The sequence below is a fragment of the Helianthus annuus genome, chromosome 3 (genome assembly GCF_002127325.2).
Source record: "Helianthus annuus cultivar XRQ/B chromosome 3, HanXRQr2.0-SUNRISE, whole genome shotgun sequence".
In the NCBI taxonomy this organism is placed as follows: Eukaryota; Viridiplantae; Streptophyta; class Magnoliopsida; order Asterales; family Asteraceae; genus Helianthus; species Helianthus annuus.
Genome location: NC_035435.2, coordinates 150,705,922 through 150,716,504, shown reverse-complemented (window position 1 = coordinate 150,716,504; position 10,583 = coordinate 150,705,922). Strand labels below are relative to the sequence as shown.

General features: G+C 34.4%; 1 protein-coding gene across 2 annotated transcripts; it reads right to left on the bottom strand.

Annotated features, from left to right (window-relative positions):
• Window positions 1–2,104: 2,104 nt before the first annotated feature.
• Window positions 2,105–9,275, bottom strand: LOC110930198 (arginine--tRNA ligase, cytoplasmic). Of its 2 annotated transcripts, none has more exons than XM_022173445.2 (18): window positions 9,139–9,275; window positions 8,709–8,775; window positions 7,717–7,853; window positions 7,439–7,514; window positions 7,244–7,345; window positions 6,934–7,149; window positions 6,709–6,786; window positions 5,909–5,992; window positions 5,689–5,793; window positions 4,685–5,193; window positions 3,787–3,871; window positions 3,521–3,707; window positions 3,367–3,436; window positions 3,157–3,226; window positions 2,914–3,003; window positions 2,764–2,832; window positions 2,513–2,611; window positions 2,105–2,362 (listed from the first exon to the last, which is right to left on the bottom strand). In XM_022173445.2, exons 2-18 carry the CDS (start codon window positions 8,721–8,723, stop codon window positions 2,252–2,254), a joined length of 2,103 nt encoding a protein of 700 aa, XP_022029137.1. In that variant the 5' UTR covers window positions 8,724–8,775; window positions 9,139–9,275; the 3' UTR covers window positions 2,105–2,251. The 2 variants fall into 2 exon arrangements, with proteins under 2 accessions (XP_022029137.1, XP_022029136.1); XM_022173444.2 differs by having other exon boundaries at window positions 8,709–8,779; window positions 9,139–9,242.
• Window positions 9,276–10,583: the final 1,308 nt, after the last annotated feature.

The following is a 10,583-nucleotide window of genomic DNA, read 5'->3' as shown; positions in this document are numbered from 1 at the left end:
GGAGCAAATATTCGAACAAAACGCCCCTTGGGGCAGTCGATTGGGCATTTTTCAAGGGTAAAACGCCCAAAAAAACCTTACCACTACTGATGGTCTAACCACTAGCTAATGAAATAAAAGTTATGGCAAAAGGTAATCCCACACTCTCGATCGTACACAGCCCAAGTTCACCATCATCAGTTTTAGAGAAAACTAGCTGTCTGCTGTAAAACCCGATTGAGATCGGATTCAAACTTGAGACCTCTTGCCTCAAAACCCAAATCTTCACTTCGCCTAGAACGTTGATTGAGCTATAGCTGATTTGCACAATCGGATTTGAATCTTCCACACCTTTTGAATAGATCTTTATCATTAGGATGTCCTTTGGAGACAAATACGAAAATTATTTAACATTTATGTTTTTTTTTTTTGTTTTTGTAAAAAAGTGAACTTTTAATTTTAAGCAAGTTTTAATTGTTGTTTCTAATCTCTAACTAGGATTAAGACCCGCCGCAATGCGGCGGGGATTCTTTAGTTATAACTAAGTCGATCTAGGACCCACACGTTATGTTAAATCTGTCAAACGGGGAAAAAATAGACGATGTAAAAACGTTCACCCATACACGCACGTTGCGTCGTATTAATTCGCAAAATTTATAACGAAACGTAAAAACGTTAAACCAAAGACGCACGTTGCAATGTGTTAAGTCACAAAATTTTGTACCAAGCATAAAGCGAAAAATTTGCGGAAAATAAAAAGTATAAAGGACCAAAGTTGAAAGTAAAAAAGGTTATGAGGATATATTGTAAAAGATAAAAAGTTTTGGGTTAAAAGTAAAAAAAAAACAAATAGTTTTGGGTTAAAAGTAATTTATGAAATACTTTTGGGTGAAAAGTAAAAAAAATCAATTTTTTTTTTGAAAACCCTCAAAGCCAACGTTACGACAACCATATGCATAACCATTTTTTCTTTGAAAAACACCCAAAGCACACTCCGCGTTGCGGCGGGACGTAAAATGGTGTCAAATAGTACTAATGTCAAACAACCGTCATCGACCACCAACACTAACTCGACCTAGGATATGCGTATTGCGAGGAACCTATCTAACATGGAAGAATAGAGGTAAAAACGTTAAACAACCATATGCATAACCATTTTTTCTTTGAAAAACACCCAAAGCACATCTCGCGTTGCGGCGATGCGTAAAACGGTGTCCAATACTACTAATATCACACAACCGTCATCGACCACCAGCACTAACTCGACCTAGGATATGCGTGTTGCGACGAACCTGTCAAACATGGGAAAATATAGGTAAAAACGTTGAACTATACATGCATGTTGCGTCGTATTAACTCGAAAAATTTAGAACTATACGTAAAATGAAAATTTGAGAAAGATAAAAAGTATAAGTGACAAAAGTTGTCAAGTTAAATTGCAAATAATGAAAAGTTTTGGGTTAAAGTTAAAAAAAGAAATTATGAGTTTTGAGTTAAAGTTAAAAAAAAAAAAAGAAATTATGTATGGTTAAAATTGCAAAAGATAAAAACATTTGGGTTAAAAGTAAAAAAATAATTATTTTTTAATAATTCGGCGTTATTTTAATTTTGGTGAGATGGATGTTTTGTTTTTTTATGCTTCCATGTTTTCTGTCTCCTTGTCGGATCATGGGTACATACACTAAAAGCATCATAAATCAATAAAAGACATAGAATCAACAACATACATACTTTGACTACCTTGACTTCATGTTTTTTTTTTTTTGAAACACTCCCAAGACACATGGTACAACTCATGATGCACAAAAAGTTTGGTTATTTATAAGGTAATAATAGCCAAAGTTGACTTAAAGAAGGCCTTTCACATGATTAGTTGAAGTTTATCATGATTTGGTTATGAAGTAATGATTTTCTCAGGTAAACAGAGAAGACGGATCTTCTGGCGTTTTGCAAAATTGCGGAGGAGGTTTAGAGTCAGGTTAATATGTGGTGCAACTTGCCAATCTCAAATTATGGATTAGTGAGACAGGTGTTATCTTGCCCTAAATTGCACTATTGCAGCAGTACAGTGGTGCTCTCGAAAAAGCGGTGCAGGCAATATACATAGCAACTATATGTTTATGGATAGCAAGAAACAAGAACATCTTAAATAAATAATAAACTTGTGTAACAATCATATGAAGATGCCCAAAGGCAAAAATCTGCAAAAAAATACCAATAAAAATATTTACAATCTGTAAGGATGTATTACGATTCAATGAAAAACTAGAGATTAGATTTTGTAGACAGGAGTAATCCCCAAGAGATAAAAGCACTTCCTCATTACGACTGCAGTTGCCTCACACAACAATAATCTGCTTCTCTCCTCAGCAGACCCAACCACCTGCCCAATGTTATCAATGTCAACAAAAACCATAGTTGACTTTTGTAAAGTCAAATAAATTTGATAAAAACAATTTGATAAATCATATAGGTATTTGATTATTTGTATAAACAAACAATTGCATACGAAATAGCGCATGTATATATCTACCTGGCACTCGGAGTAGAAGCTCGTAAACTTCTCAGATAAATCATATAGGTACTCACACAGGACATTCGGTAACAGATTTGTGCATGCCTCTTTTACAGCCTGAAAAAAAAAAAGATTTTTGGCACATTAAATAAGAAGACGCTTGGCCCGTACTAAAAGGTTGACCATTTTGACCCGTTACCCAACCCTAACCCGCCTGAAGAAAAAAGATGCTTGGAGCAACGGTTTCTTCATTGCAAAATTGTATTTACCTCGGGAAACTGGAGCAAATGTAATCCGAGCTTGCGTTCTTCATCTCTCTCTAATTTTAATTGTCCCTCCTGTCACAAACATTTAAATTCAATCATATATTCAAAATTAAATATAAAAATGTAAAAAAACTATAAAAATGGGACTCTTACCCTTTTCAGTTCCTCGATGTCTTTACCCGATTTTCTAATAATTGAACATATTCGAGCATGTGCATACAGCAGATATACAGCAGTATTTCCCTATTTATCAAAGAATCCAAGCAGGTCAGGAGCAAGAATGGCGTATGGATTCAAGTCAACACGAATGGAAAACTGGGAAATAATCAAGATGCCATTGCATCACTAGTTGAACGTTTAAACAAAATAGGAACGGGGGAACCTCATTAGACGTACTTTATCATTAAGCATCTGATCAAAATTGAATGTGTAGTTGGTCAACCTGTTGTTCTTCAGGTCTGCATACCTGTTAACAATATAATTATTAAAATACGGTTAAAAAGAATATATTAAGGCATGCTCATCATAAATAGCAATACTCAATTTATCGGTGCGAATGACATGAATATAACCATAATTATTTATCATGAAGTATGGGAATCTTACTTAACAGCACCATATCCAATTGCTTCGGACGTTTGCTCAAGCTCCTCAGGAGTCCACTGAGCAGCTTTACCTAATAAATTAAAAAAATAATTTAAGTACTTAAACCATCTTGATTCTAAATTAGTATTAACAATAAGCCGAAATACGGTTATACCTCGCTCTTCAAGAGCCTCTTTACAACGACGTTTAGCTTCATCAAGCAAATCAACCAACTTAACTACTTCCGTACTACGAGTTCTAAATCTCTTTTTATCATCACCAAGAACAAGGCCAAATCCTACATGACTTGTTTTAGGGTATTTGTTCTTATCAGTTGGTAGCCACCCTGCAAGTTTAGCAGCCTGAAAAAAAAAATTTAGTTGCATTAATATTCAATTCATTATTATAAAGAAATTGTTATGGTGTGTAAAAGTGACTTACAGCGAAGAACATCTCAAAGTGTTCTCTCTGACCTACATCGGTCAGATATATTATCCACTCAGCTTTTTCCTCATTAAGACGATACCTACATACAACATGAAATACTGATTAAGAGGGTGTTTGGGATTGAATTTGAAAATGACTTATTGACTTATTGGTTTTTTTAAAAAGCCAATAAATTAAAAAAAATGTTTGGCATTAATAAAAGTGTTTTTTATTTTGGCTTCTTAAAAAAGGGTAAAAAGTTGTTTTCCAAAAGCCACAAAAACGTGGCTTTTTAAATGGCTTTTGGCTTTTTGAACATAAAATTACCAATCTACCCCCACCCTTTTAAACATCAACCAAACATGGAAACTTACCCTATCTTTTTGGTCATTTTACATGAATAAGCTAAGTCAAACACTTTTTAAAAGAAAAAGAGTGAACTGCCATTTTGGTCCTTGTGGTTTGGTCACTTTTGCCACTTTAGTCCAAAACTCAAACTTTTTGCATCTGGGTCCCTGTGGTTTCAGTTTTATTGCCATTTTGGTCCAAAAATGAAATCATGTCATATTTGTCTTATAAAATCCTCCAAATTTTGTCATTTTCCGCAGGGGCAAAATGATCATTTCTTTTTATAAATAAATACCATATTTTATAAGACAAATATGACCTGATTTGCCTCTGAGAAAAATGACAAAATTGCAGGATTTTATAAGACAAATATGATCTGATTTCATTTTTGGACCAAAATGGCAATAAAACTGAAACCATAGGGACCCAGATGCAAAAAGTTTGAGTTTTGGACTAAAGTGGCAAAAGTGACCAAACCACAAGGACCAAAATGGCAGTTTACTCAAAGAAAAATGACTTATTGGTTTTTCCCACCACAAAAAGCACTTTATCTAAGAAAACTAACCACAGAGCTGCAAGATCTGTTGAGGCATAGTTATAACCTCCATCTTTCTTGACAACTATAAGAGGTATATCTTTTCCTTCAATTTCGATCACCTGAGCTCCTTCAATTTCGATTACCTGGCCTCCTTCAGTTTCGATCACCTGAGCTCCTTCAATTTTGATCACCTGACCTTCTTCGACTTTGATCACCTTACCTTCTTCATTTTTTATCACCTCACCTTTTTCATTTTTTATCACCTCACCTTCTTCGGTTTTGATCACCCGAGCTCCTTCAATTTTGACCACCTTAGCTCCTTCATTTTTTATCACCTTAGCTCCTTCAATTGTGATCACCTGACCTCTTTCTATTTTGATCACCAAATCTTCTTTATTTTTTTCCACCTTAGCTCCTTCAATTTTGATCACCTGACCTTCCTTAAATTTGATCGCCTGAGCTTCATTTTTAATCAAACCCTTTTGCCTGAGAAGATCTAGGGTTCCAGGAATGTAGGGATTGTAAAAGCTTTCACCCTGAAAATAACAAAAAAGATGAACACTACTAACTCATAAATCTATGCTATATATAAGGTACACCCTAAAAATGAGGGTAAATTAGTCTTTCAAACACTAGTTAAACTTTAATCCCCCCCATCTTAATTACACTTTAATTCCCTCATCTTTACCAAAACTATAGATAATTAGTAGTTACACTTTATCCCCTTATAAAAAACTAACTACCCCCGCGATTTTTAAGCGGTCATAACCTTTTTGTACGTTAGTACTTTAAAAAAAAAAAATTACACCATAAAAACGAGTATTTTATTCTGTTTAATTTGAGTATAGTATTGCTATAGTTTTTTTAAATTAAAAAAAAACTGGTGACTTCGGTTGAGAATAATAACCTAACCAACCAAACAATGCACACCGAGGCAGTGTCATGTGTTTCCTACCGCATCGCGCGGTCACCCTTTTAGTTAATAAATATGCATATATGCCTATTTTATATTGAGAAGAGAAAAATGATACCTTTTCTTCCAAGTGGACCCCTAAACGCCGATAGACTTGTTCGAAACCCCTTCGACTTATCTCACAGATTTGTGCCCATGCCTTCCTGTACTTTTCCTCCCCACCCTATTTCAAAATCCATTAGTTTACATTTAAGAAAAACGAAGATTTTGTTTATATATTGAATTTAATTATATGTGGATTGATTACAGGTTGTGGGCTACAAAGTTGGTTAGTTCACCTGGAGCCTGACTACCGCCTGTTGGGCTGTCTCTTTGAATTCCTTATCACCATCAAATCGCTGTTTAGAGGCCTTATAGAACACCTATTAAACTACCAACTGAGTCAGAATAACATCAATTGTTAAGGTATTTAATGTTTCTTGTACATGTTTTGTAAATGATCAGTTAAAACTTAAAAGTCTGTAGTTGAAACAATAACTTAACAAATAACAATGTAAGAAGTCATCACATAGAGGGGTAGGATCAAATACAAAACAATCTTAACCTACAAAGTGTAGGAAACCGGGTCAAACAAACTCCGATTAACCTCATTCCAGCGGCGTTAGAACCGGCTCGTCGAATCCTATTTAAATATATATAGGGTTTAGCTTTTAGGGTTTAGAGTTTAACTTTTAGGGTTTAGCTTTAGATTTTAGCTTTAGGGTTTAGTTTTAGGGTTTGGCATTAGTATTTAGGGTTTAGCTTTAGAGTTTAGCATTTAGGGTTTAGCCTTAGGGTTTAGCTTTTAGGGTTTATAATTTAGATTTTAGGGTTTAGCGTAGAGTTTAGCATAGGGTTTAGCCTTAGGGTTTAGCTTTAGGGGTTTTTTTAGGGTTTAGGTTTAAGGGGTTAGGGTTTCTGGTTAGGTTTCGACGAGCCGGTCCAACGCCGCTGAAATGAGCTCAATCGGAGTTCGTTTGACCCGATTTCCTACACTTCCTAGGTTAAGAACTTTTTGTACCGGATCTTTACCCATCACATAGATACCATATAAGAATGAAATTTCAAAAGTCGTGTTCTATCGAAGTAACTACACTACCTCAAGTTCTCCAATATCCTGATCATTAACTTCCCCGTCTGGGAACTTCTCAAACAGGAACTCAATCAACATCCCAAACTGCAAAAACGTAACATAATAATTATGCGCATTACTTATTTACGCAGAGAATAAAATAAGCGCATATATGTGTAATACTAATACCACATGCTTCTTAGTTCCAACAAAATTGATACATAAAACTTAAAATAACGAAAATTCACATACCTGAGTGCCCCAATCCCCAACATGGTTTCTGCGAAGGACATCGACTTTAGAATACTCGAGCATACGGGCTAGTGTGTCTCCAATGATAGTTGACCTTAAATGACCCACATGCATTTCCTTTGCAATGTTGGGTGATGAAAAGTCAACTACTGCTCTTTTGACCGGAAGCTTTGGCGCCCATGTGTCTATACCATCAATTAGCATCTTCTGGATGCTCTACAGAAGAAAAAAAAAACAGTGACATAACTAACGTAAGCAAAAACTTCGGTCAAGATTGCAATGCATGTTTGAATAGGTTAAGAATAACTACCTTAGCTATCCATTGTGTTGATAACTTAACGTTTATAAAGCCAGGACCAGCTACAGAGCATGATTCAATCATGTCAGATGCTGGAAGATTTCGCATGATCGCCTACATGTTATAAACATCACATAGATCCATATAATTGGGGTTAGAATAGAATCGACTCTATACATTCAACATACATAAAAAAAAAAGTATTACCTGTCCAACAGGTTGTGGACCTTTAAACTCGGTACCCTTGCCTTTTATTTTTGACCATAAGCTCATGGCATTGTTGCTGTTACATATATAAAACTTTATGCATTAGTACCCAACATTCTGAAGAAACGCAATCAATACAAGTGACGGTGCCGCCTAAATTCCTAATACTGTCTAGCATGTTACAAGCCTAAAAAAGGTAACAATTGTTGTAAGCATTATAAAAACAAGAACATGCATTGAAACAAGCTATGTACACAAACACGAGAAATAGTGTATACCATTGGTAATCACCGGATTCCTTTTTGGAGCAGGGAGCAATTATAGGCACCACTTGTGACTCATCGGGGACGGTAACTTTGATTGAGACCTCAAATACCTTTGCTAACTGTTCTTTAAGGCTTCCTGTATTATCTTCCTGCATTACAAAACTTATGTCATCATCTTTACTGTGTGAATTTATAAAAAAAAATAATATACATATTCTATAAAGTCAAAAAATAGTTTCAACCATAGTTGTTAAAAGCCATCGCCTCTTGCGCCTAGGCACATTTTTCAGGCTAGGCGAGGCAATCACGCTTTAATTCTCCAGTTGATGGTTTAGGCGTAGATTCAGGCGCGATTCCTAGATTCTGTAGAGTTTCCGGCCAAATTCTCTAAATTCCCGCAAGATTCCTACTTTTATCTAAAGAAAACTACTTTTCTACACTAATATTTTAGAACTTTTGGTAGTAATAGATGAAATTAAATGTTATATAATAGCTTTTTCATTTTATTTGAAAAATATTATTATTTTTCCAGAGGCCGGTTAACGTACAAAATGGCTTAACGTACATTACATACGCGAGGCATTATCAACATGCGAAATTGGTAACTAACATGTGACTTTCAATTTTCCCTCTCACATGCGATTTCATTTTCTTCCTACGACATGCGATTTTGGGTTAATTTTTAACATGCGACTTCACTTTCTTCTTATACACATGCGATTTCAAGGTTTTTAGCAACATGCGATTTTCAATTTTTGGTAACAAAAGGTGCGATTTTGCTGTCGCGTACGCAATGTACATTAAGGCATATTGTACGATATACTTTTTCTATTTTTCTAATACATAATATATTTTAGTTTCTTTTTCATTGTGCGCTTTTATTTATTTTCTCATGCCCTCACTTTTGGCCTATGCGCCTAGCGCCTTTGATAACTATGGTTCCAACTATGAATACACATACAAGATATGTGTATGATGATGTGTAAGTTGAAAGACTTGCTTACAGGTGCATCTGCCATGGTTGTTTGTGGAATGTGCCCTTCGTCTATATGCTTCGTTCCGAATATCTGTCTACCTTTGTAGTAACAAAAAAAAAAAAAAAACTTCACATTACAATTATGCAAATAGAGCAATCAAAAAGGCTGAACTACTGACTTTTTACTAATCAACAAAAAAAAAAAAAAAAAAAAAAAAAAAAAAAAAAACCTTGACATTACAATTATGCTAGATAGAGCAATCAAAAAGGCTGGACTACTAAAATCAGACAGAAAACTAAAGATGAGGTATCACAATCGACTAATATGAATTCAATAATCGAAGCAAACAATTATGAATTCAATCACAATATCACGTTTCAATAATTGAGAATTATGAATACAGTCTACAGACAACAACAGAATTGAAGTAAAAACAAAGTATAGATCAATTACGCACCACGGAGAAGAAGCGTAAAGATTATTTTGTTTGTAGACTACATGTTATATATATATATATATATATTCGCAAGTCGCTGGTTTAGCTTAGGGTTCTGACTTTAGTTACCTGTTGACCAAGTTGGGTTGTTATCGTATACGAGTAAGGGAGTGTTTAGCAACTTCTCAATGCATCAAATCCCGAACCATGAACCAGGGTTGAGATCCTGTACAAATAGTGTTAGCACCGTAAGAACATATATGAACTATTGATAGTTTAAATCAAGGGTTGGGGTTGATTATAAATAAAACTCTTATAATTAAAAATTAGTACTAACAAGTTATAGGGGTAATTTCGTAAAATTGCTAGTCATTTGATCATTTTCTATTAAATATAAATTTCACCAAGGTTTTTTAAACTAAAATAATTTTTATATACTTCATTATTTTTTTTTTAAATGTACCATAAAATCAAGTATTTTTTTATCTTTAATATGAGTACCATATTGCTATACTTTTTTTTATTTATCAAAAAAGTTACCAAAAGTTGTTTTATAATTGTGCTGATAATGTGCTAATTATGTGTTAATTACAATATAATACAAACAAACACCAAAAGTAGATATAATCAGCACATCTGATGTGCTGATAATGGAGAACGATTGAGGATGTTGTGCTAATGTCGTTTATGTTGATAATGGAAGACGATTGAGGACAATGTGCTGATAATGGAGAACGATTAAGGATGTTATGCTAATTATATAGTGTTGTGCTGATTATATTTTTTGTGGTGGTTCCTACAGGTTGGTTCGATCATGGAGAGTTACTAGATCATGGATATGTTAAAAAAATCAAACTTTGATTTGAATTAAGCTTGCATTGATTTAAGGATGTTTTAATAATTATTTTTAACTAGTTATAAATAAATATGGTGAAAAGGTCTAAATTACCCCTAAACTATTTTTTTTATTGAGGGACACTTGTCAATTATGTGTTGTTTCTTACGGTTCTTACAAACATAAGTGTTTGTATTTGATCCCATCTCCCATGAACCATTAAGAGATACTATAACACTTAACCGTTCAGAGGTAAACGTTTAATGTTTAACAATTCAGATGCAAATGTCAGAACCATTCAGACATCTTGTCACACCCCCAAATTACCACCTAGGGTATGTCCCTATTGGAGGTGTAACGATCCAACAAAGAGCCACCAATCATATCAAACACAAGTTATAATGTATTAAAATACCCAATTGAAAGAAATGTATCGTTTGAAAAGTTAAACCAAAACCAAAGTATTAAGCGGAAGCATAAATGTATAAGTGCGTAAATGAATGAAAACCAAATCAACATAATTGTTTATTATGACCACAACCACTCCAGCAGCATCAGACGGCAAGCTCCCAAGTTCCTTCAATAATTACCTACAAGCATGTAAACAAGTGTGTCAGACTACGCTGGTGAG

Bases quoted from the DNA above. Each gene is read 5' to 3' on its own strand.
- LOC110930198 (XM_022173445.2), bottom strand. The intron at 7,515-7,716 runs GTATACACTATT...TATATGTAACAG, and splicing joins GAATCCGGTGATTACCAATG to CAACAATGCCATGAGCTTAT. The intron at 5,194-5,688 runs GTATCATTTTTC...TGTTATTTTCAG, and splicing joins GGGTCCACTTGGAAGAAAAG to GGTGAAAGCTTTTACAATCC.